The following is a 17,495-nucleotide window of genomic DNA, read 5'->3' on the forward strand; positions in this document are numbered from 1 at the left end:
AACACTATTAATCATTAAATAAGTGGAGTTCCATCTTGTAGGGACATCAAGACACAACCCAGAAGATGCATCAATATCACTAAACCTTTCAAGGCATTGTTTAAATTTCACCATTCTACTTTCCGAACCCCTCACATATTTGATGCTATTTCTAATTTGGTCCAAAGCATCACCAAGCACCTTTAATCCTTCTTGAACAATTAAATTCAATATGTGTGCATAACAACGAACATGAAAGAATTCACCATCACATATCAAACCATTTTGCAAAATAAGTTGCCTTTTTAAAGTATTTTGGAGAACATCATTAGCAGAAACATTATCCAAAGTCGGAGAAAAAACCTTTTTCTCTAGTCCCCAATCTGGTAAAAATTCATTAATTTTCTTAGACAACTCAAAACCTGTGTGAGGGGAGGCATATGACAAAAGTTTAGTAGCTTGGTATTTAACTTCCAATTCAAGTTAACAAAATGTGTAGTCAATGATATGAAACCCTCAGTATTAATAAATGTCCATAAATCAGAAGTTAAGCATATCCTACTAGAAATGGAAGCAATCAATTCCTTAAGCATTATTTTTTCTTTCATATACATTCTCCCAATATCAGCCTTAACAGTGTTTCTAGAAATCATAATTGCATCAGGACACAAGTAGTTTATCTAAGTCCTAAGTTCGGGATACTTAACAAATTTTTAAGGCAAATTGTGGCTAATAACTAGACTAGACAACAATTCCCGATATACAACTTGATCTATTTTTTTCCCTTCAACTTTCCCTGCATATCCAAAATCATTTGACCCACATCTTCAGATTTTCTTTTAACACATTTCATAATATGACGACTTAAATGAGAAGTCCCATATTTTCTTCCACAAGTTATATATATTTTGTTGCAACTATTGCACTTTGCCCTTTCTTTTCCATCCTTTCCCTCCTTAATCCTAGTAAAATACCTCCAACAATCAGATGTGCTGGTCTTATCCCTTTTCTTTTTTTCAGGTTCATAGTTTCATATTGTTTCTCAATATTATCATCTTCCTCCAATTCAAAGTCACAAAGAGGCATGTTACATTCTTCATCCATTACAATCAATTTGCAAATTGAGATCCTGTTGAAAAATATATAATCCCTAATTTATATGCAGATAAACCCAAATACCCAATTTATATCAAAATTTCAAACAAAATAAACACAAATCCCCAATTTACATAAAAAAATTCAAAACAAATAAACACAAATCCCCAATTTATATCAAAATTTTAAATCAAATAAACATAAATCCCCAATTGATATCAAAATTTCAAACCACATACACACAAATCAACAATTAATTTGTAGAAAATAAAACTTGCCTTGTGTGGTGGAGAAGGAGTGGCGGCAGCAGCTGCAGCAATGGTGCGGTGCGAAAGTGATCGGAGGCGACGTGAGTGATCGCAGGCGGCACTAGCGAGCGGAGGCGGCACGATTGAGCAGCAGTGGCGTGAGCAAGTGGAGTCGCAGCGGCACGAGCGACCAGTAGCGACGTGAGCAAGTGGAATCGCAGAGGCGCTACCGGCTGTGCTGGCGGAGAGAACGGCAGCGGCATTGCTAAGAGCGTTTGTGTGTGGACCGTTTGGGAGCAACAACTGAGCCCCTGTGAGATGTGAGCGCGATTGTGTTGTGTTTCTTTCTTTGAAATTTTTTGAAAACCTAATTACGTTGCCCTGCTGCTGCTAAGTGCCAATTTTTTTTTCTTGCGGGATAGCGGGCCAGCTCGCCCCGCTACTGGCCCGCGCAAGTTGCAGGCTAATGCGGGGCGGGGTAATGCGGGTTAGCGGGTTGAAAAGGTCAGCCTGCCCCACTTTGCCATCCCTAAAAAACATAGTACAAAAGTAAAAATAGATTATCTTCGCATTGTAGAATAAAGTTTTGGTTTCGAAGGTTCACAGTTTACTTCTGTTCCTGCTAGGGAAATGGGACCTAGAGAACTATTGGGAAGCTTCTCCTTCCTCCTTCCTGTCGGTCGATCGTGCTACTTTCCAACCTCCCTCCTTGCTCGTTCCTCACCTTTCTTTCCTAGCTTCGGCTCTCGATCGTCTCGTGAGCATCGAATGGGGGGGGGGGTACCTGCAGAAGGCACTCTGACGCTCAAGTCAACAAAGGGAGTTCAACACTCAGAGGTGTACAGTAATTAATGACGTACCTTGTTCTTGGAATGTGCGCTATTTATATTATTTTAATGGACTTATCTTATTGGGTCGAATTAGTGAGGTGTATCACACTTAGAGGTGTATTACTTAATTTATAATGATGGTTTAGCTTTGCTAACCTTGATTGAGCATTAATGGCCTGAGGGATTCGGTCGACCCAGTTGTGGGAGTCGAGTCATGGTGTTGAGTGTTCAATCCACACCAGTACACTTGCCCCCCAGGCTCGAGGTTGAATTCATCCGAAGATTCTTAAATGCTGGTTGTCGATCGGTCTTCTAACTTTAGTGTGACTGTTGGACTTCCCAAAGTATGACTTTACCTTAGGCGGCGCCTGTGCACATGATGTGACCCGCATTGATGAGGGGTTTTGTGGGTGCAAAGCATTATGAGCCGTTGGATCTGGGAGATCCAACGGTTGATATCAATGTGACGCTTGATCTCCCAAGGCCTTTGGAACTTATAAATAGTGGTCCCAACAGTGCCAAGACACTGTGTTACCTCCCTACTATTTACTCTAAGATCCGAGTATTATTTCATCCTCCTGCTGTGTCTCGATATTCGACTTTCTGTAAGGTTAGTGATGTCTTCTTTGTCTCGGCCCACTTCTTCTTCTTCTTTTGCTCCCCCTTGTCCTCTCCCCGCGCGTCCTTCTTCTTTGTATTCGTCCTTATCCTTGTTTTCGTCCTCTGGTTCCTCTACAACCGACTCCTTGTCGGTCGATGCGGTGATGTGCCGCACCAGGTAAAGGTTGTAAGGGGGGATGATCCAAAATGCTGTCGACCGGTCGAACTCCCCCAAGCAAGCCAGCTCTAAAGTGGAGGATGCTTGGGTTGATCCTAAGGTAACTAGGATCGCGTCCACCTTCTCGACCGAGGTCTTTGTCTTCAAGTTTTTTGCAGGGGTCCCAGTCTTGAGTCCGGATGCGCGTTCAAGTTTCTTTAGTGTTGAGCCTTACTTGCCGACCGAGAGTGTTTGTATGGGTCGGCCTGGTACCAGTCCTCATTTCTTCTACATGTATTAGTCTCTTCCCGGACTTACATGTTTCTCTCCCTTTTGATAATTTCACAATGGGTGTCCTTCGAACGCTCAATGTGGCGCCTACCAAGCTTCGCCCAAACACTTGGGCGTCCATTAAGGCCTTGCGACTGTTATGTGACGTTTTGCGTCTTCACCCTTCGCCTTCCTATTTTTTGAGCTATTATACATTTCACCCGGCCAACCCTGTTCAGTGGCATTCACTGATCTGTCGGTCGGGTAACGCCATCTTTAATTCTTTTGCCACCTCTTACAAAAATTCAAGGAGAGGTTCTTCAAGGTTTATATTCGGTCGAAGGCGACGACCTACTTTTTCGATGAGACTGGTCGTTCGAGGTTCCCCTTGTATTGGACTAATGAGCCTCGTGATTTTAAGGAATGACCTCGGCTGGTCGGGAGCGATGAGGAGCTAGAGGTTCTCTCGCTTCCGAGGAAGCTTCCCACGCGGAAGCTTATCAGAGTTTACACTTGGGTGGCCATTAAGGGTATGCTTATTTCTTTTGTTTTAGGTCGGCCTTTTTGTTGTTGATTAACACTTGCTTTTCTTTACTTGAATTGTGAATCATGAATCAAGACTGCCCCCTGGCTAGCGATGTGTTGGATGCGCTTAGGCAGAGGGCCACCCAAAGAAAGGGGTGGCCAAGCATCAAAACATTGGATGTTGCAAAAGGGCTCGGGAGCCCGAACTGGCAAGGGCTCAGCTGGCCCTTCCAGTAAGTCTAAGAAATGGCCAAGGGAGGGGAAGAACATCGCGAAAAATACCTGCTCCCTTGGGTCTATGCCGACACCACCACCTTGCCACGAGCCCATAGACATCGGCTCGCCTCCACCGATCGAGGTGAACAAGGTGATTGCCCCTTCTGAGACCAATTGTTCGATGGAGGTTCCTATGTCACGCTTGGACGTTATGGGAGATGACCTGCAATTCTCTCGGGGGGTGCAACTTGAACTTCGCGAGGCCACCCGGGAGGTTATCCAGGTTGTCCCGTTGTCGGACTTACTCAAGGGAGGTTTGGAGATGCTCTATCAGTCTTTGGTTATGATTCAGCTGGGGTGTCAGGACCAAGACCGCCATGCCGAAGAGATATCCCGGTTGGAGCATGAGTTGTCCGAAACTTTGGGAAACCTGAAGCAATCCCTTGTTGCTAACTCCGAGTACGCGGAGAAGTTGGCTCGGGAGACGGCCGAGAAGAAGAAGGCCCAACAAGGGGTTACTGAGGCTGAGCGCCACGTGGCGGAGGTGGAGGTCGAGGTGTCGACGGTGATGACTGAGAACACCCGTTTGAAGAGGATGCTGGGGGAGAGGGAGGATAAGATCCTGACGCTAGGTGTCAAGGTGACTCGCTTGGAGACGGCCAAGGAAGGGGCCGAGACGGAGTTGGACCGCAACTTTGACCAAACCTTGGAGTTGCTCAAGCAGAGTTTCCTCCAAGCCGTCCGCCAAGCCCACGTTCTTTACGGAGGTCTGTCGACGTCTAGTACCTTCGATATTGAGAATGAGGTGTACGAGGGTTGGATCATACCAACGGCCGAGGCGAGGGCTATGGCGCTGGCGACGAAGGAGCGGCTTGCCCCGACCAAGGGGGGGTGAAGGTGAAGACCAACATGTTTAGGTTTTCATGTTTTTCCTTCGACCGGGATGTGGCCCTTTTTGTATCTCTCTCTCCCGAGGCCGAGGTGTGACCTTCCCCTTCTTCTCTAATCAATACATCGGTCGTTTCATTTAATATTGTGCACTCTTGGTCTAACAAGTAATTCAACAAAAAATTCACAAGTTAATCCATCGGTGGGTTAGTCTTCGAATTAACAAGTTAAATCGACAGTCAACCTTTGTTCTATAATTCTTTTTGCTTTTAGGTTTGGTTATGTAACCAATATTGTTGGGATGTCGGCTAGTTATGTCGATCGAGACATTGAGTTACTTAGTATTGGCAGGGTATGCCGGTTAAGGCTTCATCTAGACCGAACCGAGCATGAGAGGTATTGACAGGGTATTCCTGTTGAAGCTACATCCAGACCAAACCAAGTTAGGCAGTTTTGGCAGGATATGCCGGTTAAGGCTTCATCCAGAATGAACCGATGCTTTGAAGGTGCAAACAAGGTAACATTGAAGAAAACCGCCTCATTAAAACCTTCCCGACCGAAGACTCTCCTTGGGGAGAAGCGATCGGGCGAAGAAAGAGTGCGTAAACTTTATTTTCTTAGTTGTAGTAAAATTTGAGGTGCGTGGCATTCCACGTCCTCGGTACAATTTTGGCCGAAAGCCACTCTAAATGGTATGCACTCCAGCTATGACTTCTCGGACTCAAAATGGTCCCTCCTAGTTGGATGAGAACTTCCATTCGCTTCTTCTTGCGTCGCTTCGCATTCTCCAGACGAGGTCTCCCTTTTGGAAGCTCCTCGATCGGACTTTGGTATTGTAGCGTCTTGCCACCCGAAGCTTTCATGCGGTTTCCTGGATCCTGCTTTTGTCACGAAGTTTGTTTACCAAATCGAGGTTGACCAAGAGGTTTTCCTCATTAAGGGTAAGGTTGAACATTTGCCTTCGGACAGTAGGCTTGCCTTCCTCGACCGAGATCATCGCCTCGGTTCCATATGTAAGACTGTATGGTGTCTCTTTCGTGGTTTTTTGCGGGGTACATCTGTATGCCCATTGAACTTCTATAAGCTCTTCCGTCCATCGACCCTTAGCCTTGCCGATACGCTTCTTCAACTCATTCAGGATGACGTTAGTGGCGGCCTCGGCTTGCCCATTGGTCAGGGGAAGCTCGATCGAGGCTGTTATGGACTTCATGCCGAGGATATCATAAAAGGACTGGAGTCCCTGGTCAATGAACTGTCGTCCGTTATCTGTTATTATTGTGTTCGGTATGCCGAACCGACACACAATACTTCTCCATACAAAATTTTGCACGTTCTTGGAGAAGATGGATGCGAATGGCTTGATCTTTATCCATTTTGTGAAGTAGTCAACTCTAACAAGGAGGAACTTTGTTTGCCCATTTCTGGCGCAAAAGGGTCGATGATGTATGATCCTGCCGGTTGACTCAGCGCAAGAGCGTTGCCTCGTCACGATCTTCCTCACCAGCTTAACACCACGTGCACTCCAAGTCCACTCCACAGATAGCCTCTCTGAGAACCTGAAAAACACACAGTGGCGCCTCTGCGGCCGATGGCGGTCCGACGCTCAAGTCAGTGGCAAGAACATCCAAAAACTAAGAGAGAATATGCTCTGTAGGACCGTACTGTAGGCACACAACCTTAGCAGTATCAGCCGTAATGAAAAACGTACCTCTGCAGATTCTGTTAAAGTTACCTTTATAGCTGGGTTTCTTCTCTCTCCAGGCCGTTATGCTTTTGGACGCGTGGCTCACGTCCAGCCGTGCACGTGTCACCATCTGGGCTGGGACAGCAGGTAGCGCCCAGCCCTACACGTGTCGTCATCTGAGCTAAGGCAACTTGAGCGTCATTTCTCCATTGCTCCCAACCCTACACGTGTCATCATCTAGGTTGGAGTAACTTGAACATCATTCTTGTGTAGTAACCAGCCGCACAGCTAAGTCCTCAACTCAAGGAGCAACCCAGCACGTAATGCGCTGTGAAACACCACCCGTCAAGGCGAGTATCGGATGCAACAAAGTGCATCATCTCTGTGATATCGCTCATCGCGAATGGCACCCTCCTTACTGCTACACCATGCATGTTCTAGCTGGGGAAACCTTGCCACCAACAAACGTCTGCTCTGGGAATCCTGTCGCTGATGAGCAAGGTGTTTCCCCCAACCCACTCGACTTTCATGCCCCAAGCTGGTGCCACCATCGTCTTACTGAACTTACACGCTTGGAATTACCCTTCTGAGCCTTCGACAGCCTTAACTAAGTTCGCTGGGAGACCCGGCGACGTGCTCCTTGTGGCGGTGTGTAAACCACCCGATCTCCTAGCATTCTCATATGGCGACTGCGACGCAACTCTGGTGATCGCCGGTTACGCACACTAGAAATCGGAGAATGCCAACCCACCGATCGACAACTATGCTTACTTTCGAGGCGACGTGCTCCAATCCACCGATCGGCGACTATGCCTACTTCCGAGCCATTCATCTTTTCTTGCCTATGCGTTCCATTGAGCACGCCCCACTCGAGCACGTGCAAGACACGTCATCACGCCTGATGACCTGGTCGGTACAATGTCCATTCCCCAGATGGAGAACGACCATGGGAACGTGAGGCTATGCAGCACTTCTGGCTTGGCATGGTGTAGGGGGCCAAACTCTTAGCATCTGGTGCATTTCTTCACATATTCAGCGCAATCTCCTTGGACGGTCGGCCAATAGTAGCCGGCCTGAGGACCTTAGCAGCCATCGTTTGGGCCCCCGAATGGTTGCCGCATATACCCCTTCGTGTATTTCAGTGAGGACATACTCGGCCTGCTCTTTGGTGATGCACTTAAGCAGGCGGGCCGAGTAGCCTCTTCGGTATAGGTCTTCGTTGAACAGAGTGTATCGGGCACACTATTGCTTCATCGTTTTTTCTTTCTCTGGCTTGCATGTGCCGTGCTTGAGGTACTAGATGATAGAAGTCATCCAGCTATCGGTATCGGTCTCAGCCACTGCCAGGCATTCGGTTTTTGACACGCTGGGGTGTCTTAGCCATATTTGCATGACTGATCTCTGATGGCTCTTCTTCTTGGTGATCGAGAGCCGAGATAAGGCGTCGACCCTTTTGTTCTCCTGCCTTTGTATGTGTTCCACTGGTGCCTTATGGAAGTGGGCAATGTTGTTTTGGGCGGTATGGTAGTACCGCTGCAGCAGAGGTTCCTTCACCTCAAACTTCCCCCTGATTTGGCCGACCATAACCTAGGAGTCAGTTTTGCATGTGACCTCACGAGCTCCCATGTCGCAGGCCAAGTTTAACCCAACGAGCAAGGCCTTGTACTCGGTCTGGTTGTGTTAAAATATTTTGCCTTAAAAAGAGAGGGGGTGAATTGTTTATAAAAGATTTTCGCAAACTTTGAAGGTATAATGAACTCTAATGCAGAATCACAGAGAAAAAAAAGTCAAGGAAACAATGAAACAAAACTGTTTAAGTTGATTTCCAGAAAATCAACTGGTTATTTTTGCGATTCAACCGATTGCTTTTATCAGCAGTGATTAAAAAAACTTAAAAGCAGAATGTAAATGAGTTCAGGGCAAGAGAAAAGCACACAAGCAATTTATACTGGTTCACTCTTATCCCAAGAACTACATCCAATCCCCAGAAACCACTAGGTATCTACTATGCAATTAAAATCCAGATTACAAACAACCACACCAAAGAAGTGACATTGAACACCTCAAGCCACACACTTCCTTTGATGCACAACACCACAGAATTCAGAACACCCTCTGATTCTGCTTACACCACCAATATTCAGAAATACAAGAGATAAAGAAAGGATTACACCTGATCAATATCGAAAACGAAAGATTACAATAATCCTATTCCACTCCTTCGTGAAAATCCAAAAGCTTGATGCAAATCTTGAAAACTCAAATCTGTTTTCTTAATCTCAAAATGTCTAAACTCTTTCAATGCCTTTAGGAGCGTAAACCAACCTTTATATACTCCAAAGGTTTGTTAAAAACATTTAAAGCAGGAGTCAAAACAGTTAGAAATCATTTAAAGTCGATTTACCAAACTTAACGAAAATCTGTTATGGATTTTTAAAAAACAATCGGTTGAATTCTCGAAACAACCGATTCAAACAACTTCAAACCCTTTTCAAAAACCACTAAGTGTCAAAAAATTGATTGAAACGATAAAGCAACTGGTTGTTTTTCCACTTCTTTAGAAAACAATCTTTTTTAAAAAGGTTTTGATTCAAATTAGTTTTAGATTCAAACAAAGAGTGGATTACACTTTAATCTACCCAGAACCCACCCACACAAGTAGCAACTCCAGCCTTCCACCAAACATCATGGATTTGGAGACATCAAAGCACAAGATCATCCTTGATCAAGAGGTTGTTGGTCGCCTTGAACCCGAACTGGAGTGCTTGCTCCAAGAGGAGGTCGCCCAGTCCTTTCAGGACGACTCCTGCTCCACATGTTGTTTTGTTGGAGGAGCCATCCACATAGAGTGTCCACTCGGCCGAGAGATCTGGCAGCGGGGTGAGCTCGGTCAAGAAATCAGCAAGGCACTGGGACTTGATGGCCCCTCTCAGTTGGTATCGGATGTCGAATTCAGAGAGCTCGACCGACCATCCTATCATCTGCCCTGCAAGATCAGGTTTAGATAAAATTTTAAAGATGGGGTAGTCGGTCCTTACCGTGATGGAGTGATTTTGGAAGTAAGGGCGCATTCGTCTTGCCATTAGGACAAGAGCAAGGGCCACCTTCTCAATCATCTGGTATCTCGTCTTGGTTGTGTGGAGCGTCCGACTGACGAAGAATACCAGTCGTTCTTCTCCTTCCACTTCATGTACCAGCACGACACTGGTCGCCTCCTCCGAGATCGCTAGGTATACCAGGATGGACTGGTCGGGCCTCGGCTTCTGAATGACTGTCGGGGATGTCAGAAAATCCTTCAGTTGGTTGAAGATTTCTTCACATCTGTCGTCCCAACTGAATTTGGTCACCTTCCAAAGTAGCTGCATCATCGGCTTCGTCCGTTCGGTCAGGCGAGGGACAAACCTGGAGAGGACTGTCAGGCACCCTAAGAGTTTTTGCACCTCCTTTATATTCTCGGGGCTCCGCATGTCGGTAATGGCCCGACACTTGTCAGGGTTGGCTTCTATCCCCCTGTGGGTCAGCATGAAACCCAGAAACTTCCCTCCTTCAACCCTGAACGTGCACTTTTCGGGGTTGAGCCTCATGTTAGCCTTTCTGAGGGCCTTAAACACCACCTCGAGGTCCTCCACGTGCCGGTTAAAAGAGTCGAACTTCACGACAATGTCGTCTACGTAGACCTCTACGCACCGACCGATCAATACTCAAAAGATTTTGTCCATGAGGCATTGGTAGGTCGCCCTGCCATTCTTGAGGCCGAACGACATGACCTCGTAGTAATAATTGGAATCGACCTTCATGAAGGTCGTCTTCTCTTTATCCTAAGGGTGCATACTTATCTGGTTATAACCAGAATAAGCATCCAAGAAGCTAAGGATCTTATGGTTGGTCGCTCCATCCACTAGCAGGTCGATACTGGGAAGAGGGTACAATTCTTTTGGGCAGGCGCTGTTGAGGTTCCTGTAGTCTGCACATATTCTCCCGCTACCATTCGGCTTGGTTACCATGACAACGTTAGCCATCCAAGTTGTATACCGAGCCTCGGGTATAAACCCGACTGATAGAAGCTTCTTAGCTTCTGCCTTTGCTGTTAGGCGCTTGTCATCGACGTAGTCTCTCTTCTTCTAGGCGATTGGTCGTGCTTCCTTGAACATTGACAGCCTATGGGTAATGATGTCTAGGCTTACGCCCGACATATCGGATGGTGTCCACACGAACAAATCTACATTTTTCTTAAGCATGACATGCATTATTTCGGCCTCGGCAGCCGCCATGGCCGTGTCAATACAAGTATTGTGCTCCTCATCCAGGAGGGGTACTCGTCGCAAATCTTCTCTTGCTTCCAGCCTATCCTCAGTTGTTCGGGGTCGAGGTCCACCAGAGCGACCGTGGGTTCCACCGGCATCGGCTGGGTCTCTCGGGGCGAGTGGTTTCTTGGGTTAGGAGAGTGGTCGTTCCTTAGAGACTCCACTCTGAGGCGTTCAACATAGCATTCCCTTGCTTCTTTTTGGTCGACGTGGACCATGAGGATGTCCCCTGATGGAAAGGGGAACTTCATCGCCAAGTGGGGTGTTGATACGATCGCCATTAGCCAATTGATGGATGACCGTCCGAGAAGGATGTTGTAAGAGGTATTTGTGTCGATCACTAAATACTGAATCTTGATTGTCTTGCAGCTTTTCTCCTCGTCGAAGGTGGTGTAGAGCTTGATGTAGCCCTAGGTTGCTACCCTCTCGCCCGAGAAGCCAACCACATGTCGTCATACGGTACCATCTTGGCCTCAGGTATCCTCATGGCCTTGAAGGTCTTCCAGTAGAGTATGTCTACTGAGCTTCCTTGATCCACCAACGTCTTCCTAATGGTGAATTTGTCTATATCAACTGATATCACCATTAGGTCGTCCTGTCGATAATCTACGCCCTTAAAATCATCATCTGTAAAGGTGATGGGTGGAATCCTCGGTTGGAATGTCACCGCGTTCACCTAGTGTACCGCCCGAATGTGCTTTTTTCGGGCGATTTTTGTACTTTCTTCGTCGGCGAATCCACCGACTATTGTGTTAATAACCTCTCGGTTTCCCCTTCTTTCAGTTCCCCGAGGAGGATCATCCCTTCGTGGAGGGTCATCTCTCCTGGACCGTCGGTCGTTCCTGCGGTCTCGATCGTCCCTAATTCTTGGAGGTGAACGCCTCCTTCAAGCGGGCTCGTCTCTTTGAGGGAATGCCTCGTGTCTCAGCCACCCCTGATGAACCAACGTAGGTGCCCGACTTGGATGAGCTCTTCAATCTTGTCCTTCAAAGTCTGGCACTCCTCAGTAGAATGCCCATTGTTCTAGTGATACTGACACTGCTTTCTTCGGTCGGCGTTGTTCCGGCTGGCCGCCTTCCTGGTAGGAGGAATCAGCTTGGCACTGAGTATCTCGTCCAGGATTCTCCCCCTTTCGGCCGTCAAGGGGGTATACCTTGAGAATCGGCTTCCCCGGTCTCCTTGGTTATCTCTGTGTTTATCGCCACGCTGGCCCGATTGGACTTGGCGATCCTTCTCGTCTTTGCTTTTCTCCCTGCTAGCCTCTGCCTGGGCCTGGTTGCGGAACTCCTTGAGCACTTTCAGCTGCATGAACTTAGCTGCTCTCTTCCTAAGTTCATCAAGGCTAGCGGCCGGCTGCATACACAAATTATCAACAAACAATCTCAATCGCAGGGCCGTCAGCATATGATGCATGACAACGTCCGGGCTGAGATTCCGGATGTTCATTGCCACTTTGTTGAACCTATGAACAATGGTTCTCAACGACTCTCCCTTCTCCTAGTGGATAACCACCAGGGCGATGGAGGTCAGGTGATGCGGTCCGCTAGTGATAAACTGGGTTTCGAACTTTGACACGTGTGGCGAAGCTATCTATGGAGTTGGGTGGGAGCTTGGTGAACCAACTGAGGGCCCCTCCCTTTAGAGATGTAGGAAATATTCGGCATAGTACTGCATCGTCCGAGGTGTAGAGACTCATATGGGTGGTGTAGGCATCCATATGTTCGTCTGGATCGGTAGTGTCGTTATACTGATCCCTATTGAAGCCTTTCCACTTGTTTGGCAGTGGAGCTTCTATGAAAGCGTTGGTGAAGGGGTGTCGGCGGGCCAATTCCAGCGTGACAGTCGTCCTGGCCGACTTGTTGAGACAAGATTCGCCATCCATCTCTTGGGTGGGAACCTTGTCCCTGGTCTCCTCCACTGGTCTTGGGTTAGGAGGGGAGGTGTAGGACCTGCTGACAACGTTGTTCGGCCCAGCAGATGGTTCTCCCTCCACCAGCTTCTTCTTCATCTCTTCATTCTCCGCTCAGAGAGCCTGCATTTCCTGTTCATTCTTCCTCGTAGCTTCCTCATTCTTCATTTTCATTTCGGCCATCTCTCTCTGTAGAGATAGAAACAACGACATCTGATCAGCTTCACTTATCCTTTCCATGCTTCGGATTAATACCATCTACTTTCGTTCTTCAGCTAGTTTCTCTCGGCCCCACGGTGGGCGCCAATTGTTCTTGCTAGGGAGATGAGACCTAAAGAACTATTGGGAAGCTTCGCCTTCCTCCTTCCTGTCGGTCGGTTGTGCTACTTTCCAACCTCCCTCCTTGCTCGTTCCTCACCTTTCTTTCCTAGCTTCGGCTCTCGATCGTCTCGTGAGCATCGAATGGGGGGGGGGGGGGGGGTACCTGCAGAAGACACTTTGACGCTCAAGTCAGCAAAGGGAGTTCGACACTCGGAGGTGTACAGTAATTAATGACGTACCTTGTTCTTGGAATGTGCGCTATTTATATTATTTTAATGGACTTATCTTATTGGGTCGAATTAGTGAGGTGTATCGCACTTAGAGGTGTATTACCTAATTTATAATGATGGTTTAGCTTTGCTAACCTTGATTGAGCATTAATGGCCTGAGGGATTCGGTCGTCCCGTACGGGTGCATGTCATTCGGTCGGCCCAGTTGAGGGAGCCGAGTCATGGCGTTGACCGTTCGCTCCATACCAATACAACTTCAAATTGCAATAATTGTGTACTTCGTGGAACTATTGCAAGCAAGTGTAATAATAATGATTTTCTTGATAGAATTTATGTGATGTTGCATGATGAAAATCTTCCAACTACAAGAGATCCAGACCATCAGTTAAGTGGGGATTTATCTTATGCAGTAAATTAAAACATGTTAAATGATGAAATTGTTCAATCAAATATTGTGATTGGACAATGATAAAAGTGTTGTGACGAGAAGGGAGGTATGAAAATAGGGTGCAACTAAGATTATACCTCATTTAAAATTATTTAAATTTTGTAAAAAATGTTAAAACTGATTTTCCATAATTTATATAAATGTAAAATGAAAATATATGAAGATTGGAGAATTTGGTATATTTAATAACTCTGATTCAATCCCAATTAGTGAACATTAAAATACCTTTTTGGTGCATATATTAAAGTATCCAATTAAGTGCATTTCTCTTAATTTCTTCTAGGTAGGTTTGTTCGTTGTCATAAATTAACTTTTCATTCCATAAATTGAGTATGGCTTCTCAAATAGAGATGTCCTAAGTTAATTAATAATATAAAATTAGAGGAATTGAATAGATTATTCTTATGAGATTTAAGTTCTCTAATTTATTAACTTGTGTTGTGTAATGTAGTCGGAAATAAATAAATAAAGTAAAACAAATGAAAAAATAGAGGAGAAAGAAAAAATTATTTGATTGGATTGATAAAAATAAAGTGAAAAAATTAAAATAAATTTTATTTTGTTTGTTTGGATAAAGAAAAATGAGAGTGGAAAAAATTTAACCGTTAACATTTTACTTATTTAACCCACTTTTTTCATTTTTATATTATAAAAATATATTTGAAAATTAAAATTATAAATATACATTTATAAGAGAAATATTTTATTCCCCTGTTTTTCTCCCCTCTAATTTTGTTCATGGCACTGGAACAAAAGTAAATGTTTTAAGTGCTTGTGATTAAGAGTGAAAGTCTCTTACAGAAAACATATGGCGGAACCTATTTCTAACCTCTCTTCTTTAGTATTATTTTTTAATTAAAGTTAGAATTTGATTTAAATAATAATAAACTGGAATTATTTTCAAAAATTATAAAATTAATTTTAATAATTAAAACTACATAGGATAAAAATTCTTATGATGCTAAAAGTAAAACAAAATGTATTATAAGTTTTTTATATAGCGTTAAATATATTTTTCGTATTTTTACGTAAAATAGTTTTTGTCGTTTGATACAAAATTTAGATCTGTATACTTGTAGTGAAATCAATCATTTCAATTTTTTTTCTTTATAACAAATAGATTTTGAGTGTGAATTAGGATGTTAAATTGTTTTTTTATATTATAATATAATTTATACTAAAAATTTATTTATTATATAAAAAAATATTAATAAAAACACACTTTAATAACTTCTTTTAAATACAAGTAGGAATAGGTCTAAAGTTTAAAATAAATAAAAAATTAATTTTACATTTAAAATATAAGACGGAAAAAGATATTTAACTCTTTTATATATATATATATATATATACACATATATAAGTAAATTTTGTATATCATATATTTAGATAAACCAGTTTTTAGGGATTGGCCAGTTGTGAACTGATTCATTAGTAATTTCATGAGTTGAACACTTAAATCCGGTCCGGTTTCATAGAACCTTGATTTTTACCACAAAACGTAATGTTCTTTTAAGTTTTTCCATTATTAGATTAGATAGGGTGTCTCTTCCCTTTCATTTTAATAAACCAATAAATAAAGAACTTTGGTTCCCTTGCTTGATTGCGTGAAGTAGCAGCAAAAAGACACTTCTAAAGTTGAGAATTCGAATTTATACACTATAGAATCATAACTGAAACAACAAATTCAATTTAAATCTCATAAGATAGAGTTTTTAGAAGGCCATACCAAAAATACTACAAACATACAATAACTTTGGATTATGTTTGAATTTTCATCCACCTTCAATTTTATTTAGAAATAAACTACATGTTACATCCAGTAAGACATCACATGTGACTCAATTCATAGAAACCTTGTAGTAACAGAGGGTATATCAATAAACCAAACCTACAAAACTACTTCACTTGTGTTCGACAACGGTAAAGTGCAATCAAAACACTACCTGCCAACCCAAATTTGAATATCAAACATGCCAGAAGAAACTGAAAAAAGAGACAGCTAAGGAACCTAACTAAAGAGAGCAAAAAACTGACAACATATTTGACCCTTTCTGCTTATACCAGACAAATACTTTGGCACAAAAGCTACTGCACCAAAGTAGAATTTAGAGCAACACACCCAAATTTGGATGCATCTGACTGAGGTTCCTTTATCCAGGCTCTAAGCATGCCTGACCTGAAAATCCTTCATGAAAGCTACCAACTTCTCAACCCCAGCCAAGGGCATGGCATTGTAAATGGAGGCCCTCACTCCTCCCACTGACCTGTGTCCCTTCAGCTGAACCATCTTCTCCTTAGCAGCCTCCTTGATGAACTCACCCTCCAACTCTGATTTCTCCAAAGTGAATGGCACATTCATCAATGACCTCACAGACTTCTCAACAGGGCACCTATAGAACCCTTTGCTCCCATCAATTGCATTGTACAGAATATCAGCCTTCTTCTTATTCTTTTTCTCAACCTCCATCAACCCCCCTTGCTCCAACAAATCCTCAAACACCAACCCACACATGTAAATCCCGTAGCAGGGAGGGGTGTTGTAGAGTGAATTGTTGTCATCATGGATCTTGTAATCAAACATCAAAGGAGTGAGAGCCTGAGCATTCCCAATGAGGTCCTTCCTGACGATCACAATGGTGACACCAGAGGGCCCCACATTCTTCTGTGCCCCGGCATAGATAACCCCAAACTTTGACACATCCACAGGCTTGGAGCAGAAATTTGAAGACATATCAGCAACCAAAACACCACTCTGGGCAACAGGGTACTCCTTAAACTCAACCCCGTGAATAGTCTCATTGGCACAAAAATGCAAATACCCAGAACCGGGATTCTGCTTCAAATCATCAAAAGACGGAATCTTTGTGTACTTTTCGGATTTCCCAGACCAGATCACATTGGGTTTGCAGTACTTCTGCGCCTCCTTGACGGCCTTGTCGCTCCAGGAGCCAGTGACGATGTAGTCGACGGCGTCGTTGGGGGAGCAGAGGTTGAGCGGCAAGGCAGCGAACTGGCTTGTGGCGCCGCCCTGGAGGAAGAGGACGGAATATTCCGGTGGGATCTGGAGGAGGGCTCGGAGATCTGATTCGGCTTTTTGGATTATGGAGAGAAACTCCTTGCCGCGGTGGCTCATTTCCATGACGCTCATGCCGGATCCGCCCCAGTTGTAGAGCTCGGATTGGGCACGGAGGAGGACCTTTTCCGGGAGGGTGGCGGGGCCGGCTGCGAAGTTAAAGACGCGATCTTGGGAGTGGGTGAGAGGTGGGGGTTGGGTGTGGAGTTGGGTGGCGCATTTGATGGATGTGGGTTTGAAGGAGGTTGGGCGCGGGGAGGAGAGGGGGAAAGGGGTGGTGCGGGTTTGGAAGAGAGTGGTGTGAGGAGAAGTTGCCATTGACATGGTTACGGTGACGATGAAGAACAAGAAAAATGTTGAGTTTGGTGTTCTTGGAAATGGAGAATGATGTTTGAGGCAAAGATCTGAAGAAGAGGAGCCAGGATTTATATTGAGTCGCACATTGGGAATGTCCTTGTTTTATTTCACTCAGTATTTTGATTTTTTTTTAACAAAAAGTGTATAACATCAATTTTCTTTTATTTTTATAACAAGCATTCATTTCTTTTTCTCATAATTGATTTTCATAAAATGTAACAGTATATTCAGATTTTAATTCCTTATGTTTTAAATTTATCATAGAATTGGGGAACACAGTGAACTTTATGCATAGGTACGTTTTAAATTAGTTGCCTAAGACATCTTTTTTATTCATGTTCTTGTGTGTTTATTAGTT

At 44.3% G+C, this 17,495-nt stretch overlaps 1 protein-coding gene across 1 annotated transcript; it reads right to left on the reverse strand.

The window, feature by feature from the left end:
* Nucleotides 1-15,465: 15,465 nt before the first annotated feature.
* LOC137811021 (phosphoserine aminotransferase 1, chloroplastic-like) lies at nucleotides 15,466-17,276 on the reverse strand. Its single transcript, XM_068612570.1, has one exon. The coding sequence runs from the start codon at nucleotides 17,102-17,104 to the stop codon at nucleotides 15,869-15,871; it is 1,236 nt and encodes a 411-aa protein (XP_068468671.1). The 5' UTR covers nucleotides 17,105-17,276; the 3' UTR covers nucleotides 15,466-15,868.
* Nucleotides 17,277-17,495: the final 219 nt, after the last annotated feature.

This window comes from Phaseolus vulgaris, chromosome 2 (genome assembly GCF_000499845.2).
Source record: "Phaseolus vulgaris cultivar G19833 chromosome 2, P. vulgaris v2.0, whole genome shotgun sequence".
Classification (NCBI taxonomy): Eukaryota; Viridiplantae; Streptophyta; class Magnoliopsida; order Fabales; family Fabaceae; genus Phaseolus; species Phaseolus vulgaris.

Bases quoted from the DNA above. Each gene is read 5' to 3' on its own strand.
- LOC137811021 (XM_068612570.1), bottom strand. From the start codon at position 17,104: ATGTCAATGGCAACTTCTCCTCACACCACTCTCTTCCAAACCCGCACC.